The sequence below is a fragment of the Patiria miniata genome, unplaced genomic scaffold (assembly GCF_015706575.1).
Source record: "Patiria miniata isolate m_02_andy unplaced genomic scaffold, ASM1570657v1 HiC_scaffold_2, whole genome shotgun sequence".
In the NCBI taxonomy this organism is placed as follows: Eukaryota; Metazoa; Echinodermata; class Asteroidea; order Valvatida; family Asterinidae; genus Patiria; species Patiria miniata.
In genome coordinates, this window is record NW_024037058.1 from 16,253,088 (window position 1) to 16,276,722 (window position 23,635).

Below are 23,635 nucleotides of genomic sequence, written 5' to 3' on the forward strand. Positions count from 1 at the left end.
TAAAACGGTGCATATTCTAAAGTATGCATTCTGCAGTATTGTATTTGAGTCCATCACAAGTCCTTCAGTCTCAAGTCAAGTCACTAACTATTCAAATGAACTGTAACAATAAGCCATTTGCAAGTGACCTATACCCTTTGGGATTTACATTTGAAAAACATTTGGTACACTGACTTGCTCAGGAATGCTCGGCACATTTTAACTTTGAATTCTCCAGACCAAAGACAACTGTTGCTAATCACATGATTCGGAGCAAGCTCTTGCATAGTTACGTAAGAGACGCTCAGCATCAATACATTGTTCACAATGGGTGAGAATGTCACAAAGACACCAGACCATGCCAGAGCTGATGGTTGCTAGCATAAGGCTTGCCCCGAATCACATGATATATAGTACACAGTCTCTTTGGTCAGGAGAAGGCAAAGTTAACACGTGCAAATAGCATTGGATTAAGTCAGCGTTCCAGGTTTTATTCAAATTTAACTCGCAAATGGCTTATTGTTCATACTTGTGACTGAAATGAAAGGACTTGTGATGGACTCGAATACAACACTGGCATTTTGCTTCTTTGGATAATTTCGCACACCAAAACAATAAAATTCCATCTTATGAATAGTTTAATTGTGGTACCTGCTGCTACAAGTAAGCAGGTGGTCGTTTGTTCAAATCCCACCCAAGCGATTTTTCCAACTTTCACTCTGAGTATACAGTGTTTATACGTTGGTAAAGGGCAAAAACCTATAATTGATTTACATCACCCCAACACGAAATCATATCCTACGAAAAGAAAATAATAGCTACACAAATCTGGTCAACTTATTTTTTTCCCTTTTCATTATTTGCAGGTCCTTTATGAAGAGAAAATTACTAAGTGTAGAAGTACTGAGATAGACAGGTTTGTGCTCTACCAGAAACTGGTGATTCTTCCTCAAATGATTCACCAGATTTAAGAAAATTCCACATTAAAAAAAAAGAAAGTAGGGGCCTACAGTGATTAAAAAAATGAGTAAAAGAGTCACGATATGAATTGAATGGATCAGAATGAGCCAACATGGTATCTCAATGAAGTAGTACAGGTCAAAGGTCATTCGGGGTCAAATTGCTGATGCTACCCAAGTGTCTTGTACACGAACGCTCATTCTTCTCGCAGTTAAACATGCGAGCGTTGTGCGACCATCTCCTTGCGCATGCATGCGCCTGCGATGAGCGTTCGATTATCCCGAATGACTTGTGAGCCATATATCATTGTGTGCTTGCTCAGTTGAAATACCAACTTATTCACTGGTACTCTAATAAGTGGTACATAGCTTTATCAATGTAGGTAGCTCAAGAAAGTTATGAATTCTCTGAAATGATGACAAAAAAGGAGGGTCGAGACAAACCCTCACAGAATGATCCAATGCATTCAGATAGAAATCATCAATAACAAAAAATATACATAAAAAAATCATGAACAGGTACTTGATGTCATCAAATTGAAAACACAAAGAAAAGGACATTTAAAAAGCAACAGAATCAAGACATAGACAACCCTTCTAATTTTCCTTTTGACAGAGAATTGACTGAAAAGGTTAATTTGACTTGTACTTTTTTGTGATGACAATTATTTGGAAAGATTGACTGTTCAGGTTTCGTCAGCGACCAAGCATCATCTGAATTGAAGGAAGTATGGCAGAAAGGCAAGAAACTCTACTTTGTCGACGGTTGACCCCAGATTCTGTGGATAGAAAAAATGACAAAATATTACCATTTCACACGTAAAGTGAATCCAAGCAATGCAAAGAAATCAACAACTGTTGTTACAGGGGGTTGACTTCTGATCCAAAAACTCCTCAGTATCCCCCCCCCCCAAAAAAAATTTTTTTTAGCAGAGGTCCAAAACATTTTAGTTTTGTTTGTTTGTTTGTTTGTTTTTTACAATAAGTAACTTCACATAGCTATTAAGGCCAAAAAAAAAAGTCTCCATTTTCTGGTATGCACGCGCGTCGCCGTAGCCATGGGCATCGGCAAAATTTAAAAGTTTTTTTTCCAATGTAAGATGATGTTTTAAAACCGCCAAACTCACTTGTTAGACTGGAATCCTGCTGCTGCACAATTTTAACATGTTTTTAGATGGGGTTACGATCGAGTATAAGCTTTATGTGGCCTCTCTGTGCTCCAATACATTTTGCACTAAATTAAGGAAACCACTTTGGGGGCAAGCTCCATACCAGAAACCGGAGACTTTTTTTTCTGCCTAAGAAATAAACTCAGAATTTTAAAGCATTGAGATCAAATTATGACACACACTTGTAACATGCCAGTCAGAGCAAATAGAGTGATTTTACTCATTTTACTGTTATTCCAGACTTTTTGCACTACGTGTTTGATGAAACTGATAGAAAATTGGTAAAAAAAAAGTTATCCAATGAAATTTTGGTGATTATCTAATTGGTTTTTAGGACTATCCATTTTTGAATAATTTAGTATTTAATTACTCGAAACTGTGTTTGACCGAATATTCAGATATTATAAACTGCCAGCTTGCAAATGCGTGCCACGCTGGTCAAAAGTTGCATGCAGAGCACGCCAGTTAAATTTTGTGCGCGGCAATCGATATGGAGTGTTTTGCAGTATAGTATTTTTTAAAGAGGTTGTGGAATGCTGGAAGACATTTCCGTCATTTTTTGGGTATATGTAGCCGAAGATGTGATGAAATAAAAACGACTATTGTTTCTGTCATGAAATGAGTACAAAGGGTACTTTTGAGAGCTATTTTTCAGGTCCTGTTTCGACCCGAACGTGCAATTTGTGTAAAAGTCGTCGTTGCGGGCAGCAAACAAAACACAGTAAATCGTGACGTAATAAACAGGACTCGTTTATGCTACTCTGCATCGGGAGTCCTGTTTATTACGTCACGATTTACTGTGTTTTGTTTGCTGCCCGCAACGACGACTTTTACACAAATTGCACGTTCGGGTCGAAACAGGCATGACAGGACTTGAAAAACAGCTCTCAAAAGTACCTTTTGTACTCATTTTATGACAGAAACAATAGTCGTTTTTATTTCATCACACCTTAGGCTACATATACCCGAAAAATGACGGAAATGTCTTCGAGCATTCCACAACCTCTTTAACTGTCAAGGAATTTAACCTGCTTATCATGCTAAAAGGATAGAAACAATGAACAGCCGTCGACAAAAAATGTACCATCAACAAAAAAAGTGGCACCTGACAATAAAACACTGCAACTCTATGATAACATCACAGTTGTGTGTGTATGTGAGTAGTTTTTTATTTTTCCACTTTCGAATATTCAAAGCGGCAAAAAGCTATTTCTAACGTTCTGTTGATGATCGAATATTCAAATATTCCGTACTTCCGGGACAACCCTATTGGGTTTTTTTTTAGGAAGAAACAAATCATAAAGGTTAGCAGGTCTGAAATTTGATCTTCATATGATTTTTTTTCAAGGGAAACTAGGGCTTTTGGAAGAACAGTTTTTTTGCTGGTTCAAGTGTCTTCTTTGTACCTATTTCACTGACTGACTTGACTAACACTTGTGACTTAGATTGGTTGGAGGCTGGGGCCAATTTCACGGTGCTGCTTAGCACAAAAACTTGCTTAGCACAAAAAAAATCTGGCTTATAAAAGCAGGATACCAGCCAAAACTCCATGTGATGTATATTACTTGTGATTATAGCATTCAGCTGTTGTTTACTACAGTATGAAAATCACGTGGAGTTTTGGCTGGTAAACTGCTTTTATAAGCCAGGCTTTTTTTGTGCTAAGCAATTTTTTGCTTAGCAGCGCCGTGAAATTGGGCCCTGGTGAAGAGAGCCTGCTACGTTTGCCTTAGTCTTATAAGATTGTTGTAGCAAATAAAACTTCATATTGTTTGTTTTTTTAATGTGACTTTGGACAAAACCAACAATATCTCTTAACTTTGTTTTCGATATAATGGTGCTTTTCAGCAACTCTGTTTTTTAAATTTCAAGATTGAATTTGAACACCAACCTTTCCGATTGTTGTCAGGATCTGACCGGTAAGATTCTGGTCTGACACCAAGTCTCTGTCAGTGGCCATGGATAGCACCTCTAGAAGGGACGGAATGGAGATGGTACCAGTCTGCTGTCTATCCACTGACGAAAACATCATCTGAAACAAATCACATTGACATCAACTGAAATTATGGCCATATTAGCGCTAAACTATCAAGCAGAATGTGTATTGTGTATAGACGTGTTTTTACAATTTGATCAGGCGAGGGGGCAAAACTGCAAAGCGTGCTTTGTGACAAAGCCACCTCGTTAATGAAAAAGCTCATTAAAAAATCCACTGAAGAGAACAACTTCTTCAATGTACTACAGATATCGTCATTCATCCACAGATCCACTAATTACAATATCATTATGAGAGAGATAAGTTGATATCGGCTAGTGTAGATGCACTCATCCACAGATCCATGTACACTGAGCCAATAAAAATGTAGGAGTCAACATGGTGCCCACTAGATACAACGAACAAACATAAAAAAATATTGTTTTGATTTCATCTAATTGAGGCAAATACTTCAGTAAATTAAATCTTTTGATGTCAATCATTCACTGCATAGTACCAGTTATGAAAACATGCTGGTAATCAACCAGAGCAGATTTTGTGCACTCATACATCTCGGAACATTCCCTTTCATTCACAACGCGATATGCACTGAAACCATCTTGAAGTTAATCGTCAATTATTGCTTACAATCAAGAACTTGTCAACAACTCTGTATTTGATGCTTGTTATTTAGCAATCAAGCAGAAATGAGACAAACGTGGTTCATTAATTTAAGATCCAACACACTTTTCAATTTTTGATTGATCATAGGATGAAAAGTAAATAAATAATCAACCTGTTTAAAATGATGGGAACCTGTAAAGAGATAACCCCACTGCCCAAGAATACACCTAGGTATACAGAATCAAATGCTCTTAGGCTGAAAATCCATGTGTCCATCATGCCCTCAGCGTAGTGCCCACTGCGTGATGCTTAAAAAGCAGTTGATCGATAAGCAATAGGCATGTGTCCATGCATCCGTAATGAGCATTGCGTTATCTGTACTGCATTATCCGTTGAAATATTTATATGCTTCAGGTAGGGATTGAAATGGATGACGCATCCAATACGCATGGGATTTGTTGCTTACAACTTAACAAAACGATGAAGTAGTGGCTATAGAGATAAACGTTAAATGGTTGGCCTATTAAAAATGGAAGCAGTTTGTGTGCGATTCTTTTTGAAACAATAAAACATTGAATAGTCATACCCTATGTATTTTATTGAGAAGGTAAATCTTGTCAATGTTTTTTTCGTAAAATATGTACTTTGCCAAAGCTGAGCAAAATTTAATTTGAGCTTTGACGTCCGTCAAGCGTGCAGAGAAATATGCACACATTGATTTCAGAGTACACATCACAGATACGCAAGTTGTAAACGCACAACGCAATACCCACATCGAAAACGGACACATGGTTGTTTTCGGCCATATTGTAGGAAAAAAATCCCAAAGTAACTTACAACAAATTGCATGATGGACTGCTGGACTGTGGCAAAATTGATGGTGTCATAAGTATCTTTGACTGGCTCGGGTAATTTAGACAACATTTCTGCCAGGCATGTCACCCCGACAAACTCCTCCAGACCAAAGAAGGTGCTGCTACTCACCGTCTCATACACCTGGGTAAAAGATATATACACACGAGAACAGGGATGGTTAATTAAAATGGTATATTTGGATATTAACAAGAAGGAAGCGAAAAGACTAGTTTTGGACCATCTGGGCCTGGGGGAGAAAAAATAAAAATTCAGTATTTTGGAGTGCTGTGGCCTTCGTCTGGGGCATTAAACTGAAAATGTAACAATTATTTTGGAATATGTTGGATCAAGTTTAGACTGTTGAGCAAGTCACTGTTGCTTCTCTTGAAGTTTATGCCAAAATTGACAGCATTGACCTCCATACTCCCACGGGAGCTGAAAGAACAAGCTGTAAACCAGTTCACATCGGATGACGTGTATGCGTGTACGCGCAAAGGTTTTGCAGTATTCGGAACGGATGACGGATAAACACGCAATGAGCGAGGCCGGAAATATCTGTCAGCGACCTGCTCGCAGTGAGCGAAGCCGGAAATATCAGGGTGTGCTACCCGCAGATGATGGCCTTCCAACGTCTGGCATCGAGGTTTGTGAAAACAATCCCACGCCTGGGTCCGGTCAATGTCAAAATAATCCCGGCGCGAACTGGTTAAAAGGTTTAACAGGTCTGGTAAGCAGGAGCAATGCCTTACAGGAGTGAATGACAATGTAGTACCTCTAGCTGCCTAAAGACTTTTGGCAGAATAAAAAAACAATCGTTAGATAAGAGACAATACTGAAAAACACACACAGTCGTAGTTTACCATTACGCCTGAGGACAATGCATTGTGTTTGCCTCTGTTCCCATAATATAACACTCTCCCATAGACTAAGCACACATAGTTACGCTCGAGGACTGTTCTCAATAAAAGATGATCGTTCAAGGACAACCTAAGAATCTGTTGTTCTGTGTTTGTGTTGCTGTCCTCGGGATAAATGTAATACACACACACACATCAGACATAACAAGAACACACCAATTACACACATTCACACCAACACAAACACTACTGAACATCAAATTCAAAAAGCCCGACAGCTGTCAAATTAGGCACAAAATACTCAGAAATGCAAACTCTGAGCCCAGTTTTAATTACAAATAAAGAAATAAAAAGGGTACCATTCAGTTTCAATTAGTAAAGAAAAAGGATTCCAACAAACTACCACTTCCATTTCACTTGAAATATATAAGATTGATAAAAGTCGGCAATTCTAAAGGTGCTGGGTGCAAGTCCCACCTGCAAAATAGGATTGAAATAACCAAGACGGTGCTCATCGGTGTACAGATCTATTTGTTACATACTACATAAGATTGTCTTTCTTAACGAAGTTCTGGAAACAATAGCTAAAAGCCAACACCACACACAACCAGCTGAGAATGGGGGTTCAGGAGAAGTTAGAAGCATGCAAAAAACTTTTTAATCCCAAAAAAAATCTCATTGAGTATAGTTTACCGAGAACAGGTATACTTGAAAAGGGGGGGTTGTAAAACATACATCATTGGCCATATCATTATCACAATCTTCAACTTTGGAAATGAATAACAGTGGCCATAAATATAACTTTATATAATATTGGATGGCTTTGAGAGGGATACAAGAATATATTGCACGAGCTATAACAATATTGCACGAGTTGAATAGCGAGTGCAATATATTCTTGTATCCCCCCTCCTCCAAAAAAAGCAATCCAATATTGTTATTATTATTTATATCAAAGTCTGGCTGACTTGATCCACAGGAAATACATTTCAGGTTACTGTCTTTATTTCTCGTATTTTGTCAAATATTTTTCGTTAATACTGAAGCAAATTTTTCGCTGCTCGAAGCTGCCATTGTAGTTATTGATTACAGCAGTGTGCATATGCCCTGCCCTGCTACGCTCTGTTGACTGGTTGACAACTGTGAGTTTCTGCGCTCTTGATTGTGCAGGAACCAGCGAAATTTAAATGCCTGGATGAAGACAATATCAAAAATAATATTGTCCTCATCTAGGTACTTTTACTAACATATTGCAGTCATCCGGGTACTTTTTACAAAAGCATACAATACGATATTTACCACTGGATGCCTGATATAATTAGTAATAACGGAATCCCCCTCCCCCTTCCACCCTTCCTCCCACTTCCCATCCCCAAACCCACTGGAAAAAGGGAAAGGAAAATGCAGTCCAGAACACCAGGATAACAACATTTTAGAAATAGTAAAAAGTATTCAGATTTAGATGAAAGGAGTTTAGTATCTAATTAATTAATTTGTAAGAGCAAAAGTATTCTGTAGACCAGGGGGATAGGTGTTAAGCACTAGTTACCGAAGGCAAAGAGTCTTTTTGGCAGAACTCACCTCAACAAACTGTGTGGATTGTGATATTGGGTTTCCAAATAAAACAAAAGTAGAATCAAATGTCAGATAAGTGAGTCAAATGTTTGCTTTCGTAAAAGTCAAACATGGGCCAAGAGAATAAGGGGATTGATATGTGAAATTTCATTTAAAATTGTCCCCTGTTGCTTGTGATTGTATATTGTTACAGTATCTCTCAACAGCAAGACAGCTAGCACCAAGGAACAAGAACGTCTGAATTTAAACGGAGATAGGAGACAGTTTTTTGTTTTTAGTTTAGGCAAACATCATTTTGACATACTTTTGCTTGCACATGAAATAATCCACTTACAATGTGTAACAATTAGTCTTGGCCGACTTTGTCAAATTTCTTCTTTTCTGGAGGTTTGGATAAATGAAGTTGTAGCTTTGATGGCGAAACCTTGATATCTCCAAATCTGAATCCTTAATAAACCTGAATGTTCTCCATTTAATTCTTTTATCATTTAAGATCTCTGTGTAGTGTAGCTTTGTAACTAACATATTTCTTGATGATTGTTTGCATAAAAGAATATATGACAGTAATGAAATAAATGTTCTGAATGAAAAAAAAAAATGGTTTCAGGCCTTACCTCTTTGATGAACTTCTTCTGCGATTTGGTGAGGGATTCTGGAAGTATGCTTGTCAGTTCTTGGAATGTAATGTGCCTGCAAATATTAAACAAATGATTTCCTTATAAATGGTGGAAGCTTTATTTAGCATTAAGAAATGAATTGTGACTACATCAACCTCATATATTTTTCAAAATGGATGACAAAAATATGACAAAATTCTTTTGAACTTTAATGTCAATTCATCACTTCATTTCCAAAAAAATCAACAAAGAGAAATGCCAGCCACATTTTAGGTTTTTATAATAAGAATCTATTAGCTTTTAAAGGAAGGGTATATCATTTGTTATTTGTACATGTTTTTCGTTTGAAGCAACAAAAGTGCTCAAAATCTAAAGAAGGGTGCTTAACAACTAACCTGATGACGTTTTAGCTCTGTGAATGCTGTATATTCCGAGAAAACAATATTGCAGGATCTCAAATTCAATTCAAAAGTTGCAGAGTCATGTTTTGAATTGCGCCCAAAATCAGCGTCCGGGACACGTTCTCGTTCAGCCGATTGCAGCTACGCAATGTCATGCACAGAAACAACGAATAATAGTAAACGTGGGCATGTGTGTGCCTCGTTTCAATGCTTGCGCACACCCGTTCATGGATTCGCCGAATAACAAACCAACTACTAACTGAAATTTCAAAAATGCGTCACCTGATTGGAAATTGCCTTCTTTTATTGTTTTCTTCAAAATGACAGCATGCCAGAAACAATAATTTCAAAAGGATTTTACTGCCATGACTATCTTGAAACCAAGTGAGTTTTTCTACAATAATTTCGTCAGTTACTTTTTGGATAGCTGCAAATGATCTACTCTAACATAAGCAAATTGCAAAATACCATCCGTAGTTATTCCTTCGTAAAACTATCTGAAGCAACCCTGCAGGGACACACATTTTTCGTTTCAAAAAAGTGTTTGTTTTCCATATCAGGTATCAACAGTAAAACTGTACAACATAATCTGTTTTTTCAAATACTGCCCCCAATTTACCAAATTTAGCTAGTCCACATTTCGATCGGTTACACATCCTGCAAACCGGCTAGTCTGGTTCCCTGATTAGACAATTCCAGGACCTCTATAAATTGCTCCATTCGGTCTGAAGTAGGGTCAGGGAACCAGACTACGAGAAGACCATTTTTTTTCTTGGTTTTTCCAGCATCTATGAACACAAAACTTTAAAAAGGTCAGTGTAACAATTTTTGCTTTAATGTACTAACCCCCAAATCTGTCCATTTCTGAAAATTACAGCAAAAATAAATGCTGTACATTAACTTTAAGCTTGCCTTACCCGTCTTTGTTGGAGTCCAGCTTATGAAACCTCTCTGCAAGCTCTTCTTTCTGACTGGCCGTCATGTGCAAGGTGATATCAATGGATGTCAGGGGGTTGGGCGACGCCCCTTTTGGAGAATCTGAGTCATGAAGCTGACCCTGCCGACTCGGGGGCTCCTCTTGTGCTTCCGTCTCCATTTCAGAATCAGGCCTGATTGGGAATTGACAGAACCACAGTGTTATATTATCAGTGTGGCAGTCATTATGATTTGGGTGAAAGTGCCATGGTCCGTTTCAGAATCACGCCCAGTTCAAAACTGGAAGTTAATTTTTAATCTGAATCAAAAGATTTTTGGATAACAACACAAAAAGCATACACAAAAAAACAGAACTAAAGTGTTAAACAACAACAACAACAAAACATCAGCTTAGGCAGATACAAAAAGAAAAAGAAAGTAAGCTAGAAAAAGAAAAAGGTACAAGGAAAGGAACAATTTAATTGTATTGAAAAGTGCACTTCTTTAAACGTTGAAAGTTTTTCACATTTTTCCGAACAACTGAGGTGATGTTGCTGTGGATGTCATTTCAGGAAGACACTGTTCAGTTCAGGGGTTTTCTGTTCAAATTATGAACCCAAATTGAAAAAAATTGTGAGCAAGGGTTGCTCATTAGCTTACAGTTATGTACTTTACACAACAATGTATCACCAAAGAAAAGAAAATTTACGACAGCTAAACATCCACAATTCTGGCAAATTCCGAAATAGCTGTAACATTGAGCTTTCTGCCTGAAATGACATCACACTTTTGCTCATGAATATGCAAATTTTCATTAGCACAAAAACCAAAAAGGAGCTTAAACCGAAAAGGAGCTTAGGCCAAAAAAAAAAAGTCTCCGGTTTCTGGTCTGTGCGCGCATCACCGTAGCCATGCGCGTCGGCAAAATTAAACAAAAAAATTATCACTGTAAGATGATGTCTCAAAACCGCCAAACTCACTGGTTTGACTGGAATCCTGCTGCTGCACAATTTTAACGTGTTTTTAGATGGGGTTACGATCGAGTATAAGCTTTATATGGCCTCTCTGGGCTTCCATATTTATTGCACTAAATTTAGTTGGGCACCATTTGCAGACGGTGTTGTAATTTTGTAATTGTACGTCTGGAAGCCAGACTGAGGGAGCGATGGTCGTGTATCTGGAACCTGGAAACACTTTTTAATCAGCGCAATATGCAAGGGAGCAGACTAATGAGCAGCCCGGCAGCACATGCACAATGTCGATGTCGCTGTATGGTTTGACGTTACCGTTTTCTCTGATTTTTGTCTTGACTATCCAAAATTTTTGAAGAATGTTCGTGTTGGTCAAGATCATAAGTGGGTGCAGAATTCTCAAGCCTTATGGCCTTACTGATGTCACCTCAAGCTCCACCCTGAAGGATATTTTTGAGAGTTTTAAGGGGATCGAAGAGTCATCTGTAACATCAGCCGACATTTGAAGAAAAAAAAGTAGGGGGTAAAAAAAAAACCGCGTCACCGCACCACTTTTGGGGAAAGCTCCATACCAGAAACCGGAGACTTTTTTGGGCCTTATGGCCCAATATAAAACAGTCTATTCCAACCTGTTTTCTTCCACTGTTCCAGCTGTGTCTTCCTCCTCTTTGCTTTCCTCCGGGATGGTCTGGACTTCCACTGCGGTGGAGACGTCCGCTAAGTCTTCCTCTTCTCTCTCCATGTCAACCTCATCATCCGCATCAGGGACAGTCACCTCGGCTCTGATGGAGAAAAGAATAGCAAAATTAAAAGGAACAACTCACAATACAGCGTGCCAAAAAGCATTCAGCTGAAAAAAAAGGCAACCTTTCAAAATTAACAGTTGACATACAGGTCATTCTAAAAATTTGGGGTCCACTTTTTTTTCCTGTCCCTGTTTAAAATTCTCACATCTATGATTTTTTTATAATTCCGATGCACTCCTTAATGCAGTCGTCCTCCGAGAGTGATTATGAATAGCAAACTACCTACCCAACAAATACAAAAAACTTGAAGTCTTTTTAATGATACTTGAATGGCAAATTCTGAAGTACCAAGGTAACAGATACAGGATAAATGTCACAGTTGGACACTAAATTTTAGAGTGACCCATAATATTATCCTGCAGTTGACTATCACCTCAAGTCCGCCTCATCAGAGCCCGAGTCATCAGTGTTGAGTCCGAGTCTGAGTCACAAGTCATAAAATTTCGAGTACAAGTCCGAGTCACTCACAAAAACTCGCAAAAATCATGACACAAAACAGAAGCACATTGTTTTCATTTGGGCTTGTACATTTAGAGACTGACACAGTGTCCGCAACATGGGTATTAATTTGCAATGGTTGCGCAACTACAGAAGATGCGTGGAACAATTTTAATAAAAAAAATTGATTGTTTCAATCAAACAACTATTAATTTGCAAGAAAAAATATGAAATTTTCAATTTCAAAAAGAGCAAGTTTGTCATAATGCTGTCCAGTTCAAGTCACTAGCATTGAGTCACTGAGTCAAAGTCCAAAATCTGAGTACAAAGTGTCAAGTCCGAGTCATTTTTAAATAACTCGGACACAAACATACCGTAATTTTCGGAATATAAGCCGCGGCTTATACGTTGATTTTGCCCATGAAAATGTTTACTGCGGCTTATACACAGGGCGGCTTATACGCCGAGCCTTGAAGAATAAAAATGAAATTCACATGTGTATTTAATGTACATGTACTGGTTTAAGAAGAGATATGTTGCTGAAATGAATTATCAATTAAGAAAGTCATTAACGAACCGAAACCACGTCCCACGTAAAGGTGCCGAGCGGTAAAAAGTACGGTGAAAGTTGTCTTCGATCGACGCTTGCAACAAGCCGTACGTGATTCTAGTGATGCAGCATGCAGCATGCTTTCCCCAGCGGACCACACCATTTGAGGTAATATAGGGGTGTACTATCTTGGAAACAATAATTACCAACATTTCCGCTGTTTAAAAAAAGAAAAAAGACGACTAGTACTTTTTATGGTGTCCGAAACATTTCTTTATTCGATAATCAGTTGTTCAACGTCACAATATAATTTTTGTACTTGAATTGTATTCAAGAAACGATGTAAACCTCAAAACAGGGACTACATCACCCCTTACAAAATTAATGGATTCGTCCATGAAAATGGCAACATCGTTTTGACTATTTTCGAAGAAAGTTACGATCGAAACTTGAATACTGCTCGTTAGTTATCACAAAAATTTGATAAGTTTTGAGATAAAAACGGACCTGTATATTTTTAGGACAAAACAAATCAGCATCTGTTGCCACAAAGCAAGATTTGTACGTAGCGCTGCAGTCACACAACACACGCAATGGGGGAAAATCACGGTGGGTTGCATCTCTCACGTGCTGCAGGAAAATGTTGTCATAGACCGGCGCAGGCTGCCGCGCCGGGCGATGTATTAACTTTTACGGCCGGGGACCGGACGGGGCAGCCGGCAGCAATTCCCGGTGTTTATTTCTCTTCATCAATTTCCACATTTGTTTGTGAGAGTATCGATTGTAAATGATTTGATACAACTTTTGTGGCCCTTTTTATAGCTCTGTAGTGTAAATGGAACTGGTTTAGAGCATTTTGGCTAGAATTTGGAGGCCTTAGAAAATTGAAACCGCTGCCGTCGGTGCGGCTTATACGCCGGTGCGGCTTATACGCCGACTTCAAATCTTAATTTGCAGATTTTTGCGTGCTGCGGCTTATACGCCGCGCGGCTTATATTCCGAAAATTACGGTACATGCATTTGAATACCTGGCAAATAAGCACATCATTAGAACCAAAAATATCTCAATTAAGTCACATGCACCCAAAACTGTAAAACCGCCATGCGCTGGTGCAACGGGAAAACTGTTTGGTGTGCATTTGGCTACTGTTTTCCCATAATGTACTGAATGATTTTTTTTTTATAATCACAACAGCAAACTGCTCATCCCACAGTATCAAGAAAGTCTAAGGAAAATATGGACATGAGGCAAATTATACAGCACCAATCTAGTTCCCTGTTTTTGGAGCAAAGGTAAAAAAAAAAAAGCACGCTGAGAAAACATCTGCGTTCTCATAAAGACCAGTTCATACTTCATGCGAATGCGATGCGAATTTGACGTCACGAAGCATTAGCTGCGAAATTTGCGGGAGTTGGAATGTGTTCAACTTTTGCAAATTTGCAGCGCAAAAATTTGCCCTGATGTCACAAATTCGCATTTACCTTCGCACCGAGTATGAACAGGCCTTGACTCATGATGGGGTGAAAACTACAGCATTTCCACATCTCCAGCTACACAATCTTGCTCTAAATATTTGCCGACTACAAAAAGCAACATGAGAACTCACTCCACTGCTTGTTGTGGATGCTCAGCAACTTTTTCCTCCTCATGTTTTGGCGGCTCCTTCTGCCCCTTGCTGGCGTTACTCCCCCTCCTCGACGCTTCCGAGTTTCGCCTCGCCCCTTCTGCTTGGGACTTCCTCCGTTCCAGTTTCCGGCTGGCAACGGATCGCTCGCTAGCTACGCTACTACGAGAGTCAGCATCGTGATGGGTGATGGAATGGGAGCGGGTTGCTTTGGGTTGGGGATGACTGGTGGTATACCTAGTTTTTGGGCTTGGCTGTGCCTCCGGTCTTGCTGCTCGCGTCGAGTCGACAGCTGCTGCTGCTGTTGCTGTTGTTGTGGATGGTTCTGTTGCAACAGCGGGTGCTGAACTCGGAAGGGCGTATTCGGCATCTATCTTGGCTTTCCAGTCTTTTCTTCTTCTGTTTAGAGAATGATCCCTGCAAATAACCAAAAGAAAAAAAAAAAGCGTTGTGGTAAAGTAGCTTGCCCAGGAACACGATGCATAGCCAGTAATTACATTCAAACCCTGTGACCCTTCCATCACAACTTACAAACCCTAACCATTTGTCGACGCTCGCCCAAACGTATCGTATACATCACTTCAAATAATACCATGAATCCTGAAATTTTGCATTGGGTAAATGCAATTACGTATTAAGTGAGGGGAAATTTTAATATGAGGCTTCCAAGTACTGCTATTTTTAAAGAGGTTTGAACACATTAATAATAATAATAATGGGTTCTTACATAGCGCTTTTAACTAAGATCAAAGCGCTTTACATTATTATTACCCCTAATCATTGGACCAATGAAACATTCCAAATACCATCTCAGCTCCCTGGGGAGTATACAGCTCGATGCTGCCATTTCGACACAGAGCAGCTACAATCAATCACAATAACCATCTCTGCCCTCACAGGTACCCAATTTACTCCTAGGTGGGGAGAAGCAATGATTGACAAAGTGCCTTTCCCAAGAGCACACGCACTACAACCCCAGGCAGGAATCGAACCCACAACCAGCAGAATTACCCAGATCCGCAGACCACAAGGCTTTTGATTACATGAACAATCAATATTGATAACATGAACAATTAATATAACAAATTTTGTTGAATATAATAAATTTTGTTGAATATAAGTTAAAAAAAAACAAATATAAAGGAAATGAATGAGTATGTTAGTATTTCATGCTTACTCTGGTAGTCTGATTCCACGTCCCATGTACAGCTCCTGAGCATTCTCTGGCAAGACCATGTGTCGTACATTGTCGGCTTCTGTCTTGTAGTCGAACCTGATCATTAAAGAAAAAACAATGTGCAAGTACGTAAGAGACTCTGACATTTAGACCTGGAATTTGAGGTATGCAGGTATACATGTACACAAGTGTATTGTGCCTAAATTATATTTACAATTTGAAAGAAAAGCTGAAGTCAAACATTTACACAAAATTAGCCACTCCAAATAGCACCTTTTTATTGTGTTCACTAAAAATAGCAGTACTTGGAAGCCTCGTGTGAACATTTTCCCCGCACTGACGTCATTGCATTTCTCAAATGCAAAATTTCATCGTTCATGGTATTGTTTCAAATATAATAATTAATGTTCTTTCTTACTTCTGAGCAATATTAGGTGTGTTTCCTCCCACGTAGAGATCATTGTAACCCTGACGATGTGATGGGACGCCATGTTTCCTCTTCTGCCCTCTGACCTCTCGCAGATTCTCCTCCTCTTCCAGAAATCGCGAGGGAAGACTCGTCATTCTGACATTCAGATTTAAGGAGACATAAAAAACAGTTTGAGAGTTGCTATCCCTGCACCGCAGCTGCTTCCCATAGACGTGTGTGTTATTGCCATAGAGCTACATTAAATTACTAGAGCGCTAACTCCCTATTCTTGCCCACGGAGATGCTTTGAAGCCGCTCTGGGCCAGACATTCTGAATTCATGTGCGTGTTTGTAGAACACAATGAAATTAGATGGAGTGAATTTTGAAAGTGTACTCTACATGCAATGTGCAAGTACGATTAATCATCTGCAACGGATACGCACACGCATTGCGCTGTTTGCGTAGAGCAAAATGACACGCTCATTTGCTGATCGTGCATTTCGGTTTTGGGCATATCGGCTTCGATAACCCACCGGTATGGAATACAAATGCAGATATGAATGTATAGTCGTACAAAAGTCGTACAAAATTTCGAGTTCTCCATAGGTTTGTGTACAAACATGGATGCGCCCAGCAGGCATCACTTTGTACTAGCCCAGGTTGGACGAAGTCTTCATTGCATTACGACTAACGTCCAGGGCGAAAATTCTCTACATAAGACCACCCAAAATTTGGACCAGATTTTTGTTACGTTTTACCTCGTTACAGAAGCTTATTTCACGCCTACATTTTCTATGTGTCCTTACCTATTGGGCCGCTGGGTTCAGGAATTCCATATGTGATGCTGACCGACATTAATCAGGAAAAAAAACTCTAAAGCAGCGTTAAACTTGTACGTGTTTGTAGTCTCTTTTCATCAGTTTATTCCCAGAGTCGTACGTCATGTACAATGTACGTGCGTACGAAAGCGCGCACGCACGCTAGCGCCCTCATTTGTTTAGTTTTGGTTGGAACCGTGACGTCACTCCAAAACGCTTAACCAACGACCAAAGCCAAAACGTGTTTCTGGTACCTGGCGCGAAAACACGCTCGGTCATTGGATTAGCGACCGCGCCTTCAAGTAAGTGCACGTGCGTATGAGGGTGGTTACTAAGCAAATCGCGCGTGCACACTGCATATTCATGCTGCATAGTCTGGCCCCCGGACCAGACGTGATATGAGCGTCGAGAATAATTGTCCGGTCTAGGGAACCAGACTACACGCTGCACAGACGTACATATACATCATGTACGACTAGAATAGACTCGGCGGTGAGAAACTGATGAAAAGAGTCTACAAACACGTACAAGTTTAACGTTGCTTTCGAGTTTATTTTCCAGATTAAGGTCGGTCAGCATCGCATATGGAATTTCTGAACCCAGCGGCCCAATAGATAAGGACACATAGAATAGGGCCTACTACGACGTAAAAATTGGCTTCTCCAACAAGGTAAAAATATTAAAAATATTGGTCATAAATTTTTTCGCCCGGTTTTGAGCACTTCATACCCTGGACTCCCTCCGTTACGTAGGGAGGAAAGGGAGTCCACCTGGGCTACACTTTGTACATATGAGTCAGCGCTCTAGTAATTTAATATAGCTCTTATGCTTATTGCCAGCCAGTAAGCAAGTCAGTGAGATAGGTACAAGGAACACACATGGAGCAAGGACCAGTGGTTAACTAGTAGTTGGTTTGTGACGTGCCTAGCGCATGCGCACTGAAGTTGAAATGCGAACGACTCTAGTCCAACTATTGTCATGTCAACGACTGTCAGAAAATGGCGGTCGCACATTATTATTCAGCACTTGTTGTTTCTCTTTATTTACACAAATAAAAGTGATTGCGTATAGTTTAAGACATCTTACATAATCGCCAATATTATTGCACAATGGTGACAAAAGTGACATAATCGTAAACTAACATGGAAAAGCTGTGCAATGAAAATGAAATTTAGCGCTCACAGTTTCGTTTTCTGCCATTTTTTGTTGATAGTTGGTCCCCTCTGCGCTATGCTATGGAAATTGCTATTGATAACCAGCTATAAATCGTGGCGCGACCAGCCGCGGCAGGCTTGTCCTGAATAGTCGACTAGCGTAGTCCAACCATCGTCGACTAGACGAGTTCGGGCTAACTTAGTTGAACTGTGGTTAACAATAGTTCTTGCGCGAACTTGCTCTAGGCTGGCCCTTCGAGACCGTGGCCCAATTTCATGGCTCTGCTAACCACAGAATTCCGCACCTAACACAATCATCATTCTGTGCCAACAGGGCTAGCAGAAAAATCCTGCGCTAACCCTGTAAGCACAGACTCCTCACTTACTTAATTATGTGAATAAGCCAAAATTCCTTGCAAACCTGTGAAATATGCTGACCGCAAGCACGGAAAATTCTGCTACTGTAAGCTGGGATGTTTCTCGAACGGGAAGATAAGGGCTGTGAATTGGGGCCCTGGAACCAGGAAAAATGTACTTACTCAATCTGGTTACCTGCCTTCTCCTTTGCCTGCCACAGGAAAGGCTTGGTGTGGAAGGACATGTTCTTAGTCTTGGCAAGGGGACCTGGCTTGGATCTGGCTGCGGCGCTGAACATGTCTCGGTGTCGCTTGGTCACTGGCACAGACTGCACCTTTGTTGTTGATCTGCAATAAAGTACAGTTCAATAGTGAAAAGGTACAACTTTGAAAGATAATACATTGTAAAACTTAAAGCTATGGCATGTAACCAACTTAAAACTACAGCAGAAATTTCTGGACGCTGTCATCATTTCTCAAATTTTGTCTTATATCCTTCGCCAATACCGAAGAAAATTTTGCACCACTGGAAGCTCCCATTTGTGATTGTTGATAACATTGAGCGTATACCCTTCTGCGCAATGCGTCCCCGTTCGACAGTACCGCGCGCTATGCTTTGTTGACTTGTTGACAAATGTGAGTTTCTGCACTCTTGACTGTGCAAGAACCAGCCAAAATTGTTGCCCAGATGAGGACAATATCAAAAATAATAATGTCTTCATCCGGGTACTTTTACTGACATAATATTGCAGTCATCTGGGTACTTTTTAAGAAAGCACACAATACGCTGATTTGTTTTTACCACTGGAAGCCTGATATAAATAATATTGTTATATCGTGTGCTTGGATAGTGTAGTTTCATTGGTCTAGAACGGCCACGTGTCTGGACAATAATAATGCATGTCACACACTGATATACATTTTTACGTACAGATCAGTGATATCGCACTGCATTCACTATGCGCGTTGTGTGCGTGTGGAACCTGCCGGCGTGCTAGCTTCACGCAATGAGAACTGCAACGTCAACCGCTCAGCCTCATGTCCAGCAGGACATCAAAACCTTCAGTCATCAAAGGTTACATCGCAGTGATTTAATTTTTTGTTCACACAGTAAGTTACAACCATTTTTCTGTTTGACTTTTTGGCACGATATGACAAATTTTGCCTCGGGTGCGCCCCTCTGGTGTTAAAAACGTCATACCCCACATCACAGCAGACAACAAATGTTAAATACCAACTACTGCAATATTTTTGTGACGATACACCATGGACTCTCATAATCTGATACTGCACAAGCCTAATGACAAACACTATACAAGTAAGATTTGAGGCTTTGCATGGTGGAGATACTAAATATTGAAAGGTTTGCGGAAACACCATGTGCGAATAATTTCTCAACTAAGAGAATGGTTCTGAAAAGAACCAGAGGTATAAACTCGACGTTCCGGTCAGTATGCTCTGACCGTCTTCAGGAGAGTGCCTAAACTCTAAGAAAGTGAATACTTAAGTAGCCAAAGGCGAATTCAATGAAGTGAGAAGTTGCATCCTGTGAGGATGCCAAGTAGACAGGATCCTAGAACAAGCTTGGTGCCCACTGAAGTGGAACAGTGGGGTTGCAGTGTCAGTAGAGGGAGGACCTAGGGTATAGGAGACCCATCAGTCTAAGGTGGTAGCTGAGGACCTAGGGTATAGGAGACCCATCAGTCAGATATTTTCAGGGAAGAGGCCAATCTTACCGAAAGAACTGGCATTGGTACGGCATGGGTTCGGCTGAGACCTCCCGGAAATTCTCCGGGATTCTGTTTCCTCTCATGTGAGAGGGCGCTGCCTTCTTCATTGGAATAGTTTTCTTGACCTGGGAAGAAAGTGAAATGAGCTTTAGTTAAAAGAAAGTACAAAAAAAAATTAAAAATTGGTTAGTGACCACTTTACTTCTCTATGGCAAAAATTGAAAACATATGGGATTTTAGGTACGACTTGTACATCTTAAAGAATGCACCACTAACAGCTACTACGTGTCAAAAGAAAAACATGTCCTACTTTTGATCCTAAATAACTTTGTAGTTTGAGATTTGAAGGTTTGCATGGTGGAAAGATACTAAGACAAGATAAGTTTGCAGTAGCACCACGTGAATAAATCTCTTTTGTGAGTATGTGTGGTTCTGAAAAGAACCGGAGGGACTCAACGTTTCGAACAGTATGTTCTGCCCGTCGTCAGCACCCATCCTTATAACATTGCATCATCGTTGGAATCCCTCATTCTCCTGACGACGGGCAGAGCATACTGTTTGAAACGTTGAGTCCCTCCGGTTCCTTTCAGAACCACACATACTCACAAAAGAGATTTATTCACATGGTGCTACCGCAAACTTATCTAGTCTTAGGAACATTGTAGTTTACCGATGGAATTAAATCAAAATTTCAGAGCACGTAAACAAGGCATGACAAATTTTATCGAGCAAGTTTCGTCAGCTTTGTGAAAGAGGGTGAGACTAAAATGCCGTACGAAAAAAATACTCACTTTCAGAATGTTGATACAGCGCTGGAGACGGTGGCGGAAGGTGCATGCTGCGGCCGAAAGCTTCTGAAGGAATGCAGGATCAACCCTGATGTTATTGCACCAAACGATCGAGGTGTGCAATGACATCAGGGGTGATCCTGCATTCCTTCAGAAGCTTTCTGCCGCAGCACGCGCCTTCCGCCACCGTCTCCAGCGCTGTATCGACATTGGAGGACACCAAGTTGGAAGTGGCAGATTCTGAAAGTGAGTATTTATTTGTATGGCATTTCGATCTCTCCGTCGATCTCACCCAAGATTGATGAAACTGGCACTATAAAATTTGTCATGCCTTGTTTACATGATCTGAAATGTTTGTTTAAAAGTATAGTCCATCATTTGTAAATTGTGCATTTTGTTCGTTGAAGCAACAAAAGTGCTCAATATCCGAAGAAGGATGCTGCACAACTAACCTGATGAAGTTTCAGCTCAGCTTCAGCTGTATATTCCGAGAAAAACAGCATTCTAGGATCTCAATTTCAAATCAAAAGTTGCTGAATCATGTTTTGAATTGTGCCTGAATCCAGCGTCCGAGACATGTTCTCACTGAGCCGATTGCAGCTACGCGATGTCGCGCACTGATCCGACAAATTACAGCAATTGCGCGCGCATGTGCGTCGTGCCAATGCTTGCGCGCGCTTTGCTGAATAACAAAACAAACTACTAATTTGAATTTCCTACGGTGCTTCTTAAGAAGCACCGTTGGAAAGGCCTTCTTTCGTTGATTTCTTCAAAATAACAGCTTGCCAGAGAGAATAATTTCACAGGGAGTTTAGTCCCCTTACTATCTTTCAACCAAGTATGTTTGTCAACAATAATTACATCAGTTACTTTTTGGATAGTTGCAAATGATGGACTATAGCTTTAATGACTTGGAGTGCCCCAACTATAATTTGGGACAGTTGCTACAGTTGAAATATAACAAAGACATGAAGAAGAGTGTGCTTATCATCTGACCTTCGGCAGAGATAGAGCTGTTGCATTTTGCTGTGCCGTTTCCTTGTGGCCGTCCCCTTCTCCTGAATGGACCAGAGCCGGAAGTTGGATGGCGGAGTGTTTCAGGGACAAGGCGCTGGAATCGGTGGTCTTGGTTGGCGAGGGGCAGTTGGGACTGACGAAGAATTGCATAGGGTTCGGAATGACGGGGAAAGTCTGCTTGTTTGGGTCCGGTAAAGCCATCATGGTGCTGTCCAACACATTCAGTGTTCGTGTTGCTGAAAACTTTTTGAGACTTCAATATTAAGATCAAGTTCCATCGTGTGTTGTCACTGTCACTGTTCACTTGCCGTCGTGCACTATGCAGAGTTGTTCATCATGCTAATTTTATTTGAAGTAGGCCTACTGAGCGCTCCGAAAAATGGGTATGAAACGTCTCTGCTTCAGCTTATAGCCTGTGCCATCCCAATCCTGTGTTCATGTTAAGTAAGATGACTGCCCATAACTTCCACAAACAACCTACATGTATTGAAAACAAAAGTGAAATAAACATAAGTAGCAGAAGTCACAATGAATTTTAACAGCTACAAACTACTGAACACTAAATTATTCATTCAGTTCTGGAGGAAAAAAATGTATGCCTTAAGATTAAAAACCACAGTAATATTTGTGATGCTAGACAAGTTTAGGGTTGGTGGGTAACAGTAATGTTCCTTTTAAGTCTTTTTACATTAGCAGTACAAGGACAATGGCACAATTTATTAAAAGGCAGTGTATATTTGACTGTGAACTGGTTCCTGATTGTTTTTGCTTGTGTACAGTGCACTGAACCTACATTGTACGCGGTGGATTTTTTTGGAAATTAGAAATTACTAAGTGTGATTAAGCTTAAACTGTCATTCTGACTTCGAGACGGGAATCAGACCTGGAGAATTTTGTTTAAGGGAAGTAACATTTAAAATTGCTAAGTAGCAATTTTAAATGTTACTTCCCTTAAAGTTAAACAAAATTCTCCAAAGCTACAAATCAGAAAATGACGCCAAACTTTTCTGCAATTAAATGTAGGATTTGCTTTAAAATAATAAAGAAGGAAAACTCATACATCAGGCAAAATGAAAAACTAAAGGCTGAAACCCATCAATTACACCAATCAATCTGAAATGTTGTAAGTGTAAGTGTAAGCAACACGACACGTTCGCTTGGTTGGATGATGTAATTTGTTATCTTATAATGCATGCACAGAGGAAATGCCAGCACAAAAACAGAAAAAAATGTGGGGCCAGTTCGCGGTTCTTTAAACATGTTAAAAACACTTTGTTATATTTACATGATTATGACGATTTAATCAAAGTAAACTTTTATTCAAATTTCAAGGAAGAAATTAGAAAAGCAAATTTCTTAAGTGTAAACTAAACCTCAACAACCTTTCAGTTTCACATTGGTTTACATGAGTTATGAATACAAACGAGATTAAATCTTGTACATAGGCATGCGGTTGAGACTGAGCATTTGCAGAACTCCAGAACAAAGAAGACATGAAAGTTGAGTTGACCACTGTTGTCTGTATTGAGCGACCTCAGATTCAGATTCAGCAGGTTGTCGCGGAAGCGCTTAAGTCGTTGAGCATCAGAAAATTTGGAAATCTCTCAAACTGTGATATCAATCTTATTGTACTAACATAAGTAGACAACATGTTGTTTACACCTCACAATATAAAGTCTAATATATACTTACAAAAAAAGTCGACTTATTTGTCAAATTTCATATAAAATTCAGCCTTCATCACGATCAATCATCAGTCAAAAACTAATCAATTATATGGTTTACGTGTGTAGTCATGACATTATTGAACAGTCTGGTTGCTGCAAAATTATAATGACATGGGGGATTAGAGGGATAGGGAACCTGACT

At 39.8% G+C, this 23,635-nt stretch overlaps 1 protein-coding gene across 2 annotated transcripts; it reads right to left on the bottom strand.

The window, feature by feature from the left end:
* Nucleotides 1–744: 744 nt before the first annotated feature.
* LOC119726681 lies at nt 745–23,578 on the bottom strand. 2 transcript variants are annotated; one of them, XM_038198468.1, is made up of 14 exons: nt 23,459–23,578; nt 21,746–22,243; nt 19,968–20,086; nt 18,415–18,579; nt 15,912–16,058; nt 15,494–15,589; nt 14,299–14,733; nt 11,527–11,679; nt 9,929–10,120; nt 8,608–8,683; nt 8,000–8,008; nt 5,544–5,702; nt 3,999–4,139; nt 745–1,717 (listed from the first exon to the last, which is right to left on the bottom strand). In XM_038198468.1, exons 2-14 carry the CDS (start codon nt 21,968–21,970, stop codon nt 1,649–1,651), a joined length of 1,986 nt encoding a protein of 661 aa, XP_038054396.1. In that variant the 5' UTR covers nt 21,971–22,243; nt 23,459–23,578; the 3' UTR covers nt 745–1,648. The 2 variants fall into 2 exon arrangements, with proteins under 2 accessions (XP_038054396.1, XP_038054397.1); XM_038198469.1 differs by lacking the exon at nt 8,000–8,008 and having other exon boundaries at nt 746–1,717.
* Between the last annotated feature and the right edge of the window lie 57 nt (nt 23,579–23,635).

Excerpts from the sequence above, each read along its gene's own strand:
- LOC119726681 (XM_038198468.1), bottom strand. The coding sequence starts at position 21,970 with ATGATGGCTTTACCGGACCCAAACAAGCAGACTTTCCCCGTCATTCCG. Across the intron at positions 4,140-5,543 it reads AGTCCATCATGCAATTTGTT|ATGATGTTTTCGTCAGTGGA; the intron begins GTAAGTTACTTT and ends GATTTGTTTCAG. Across the intron at positions 1,718-3,998 it reads TCCTGACAACAATCGGAAAG|AATCTGGGGTCAACCGTCGA; the intron begins GTTGGTGTTCAA and ends TTCTATCCACAG.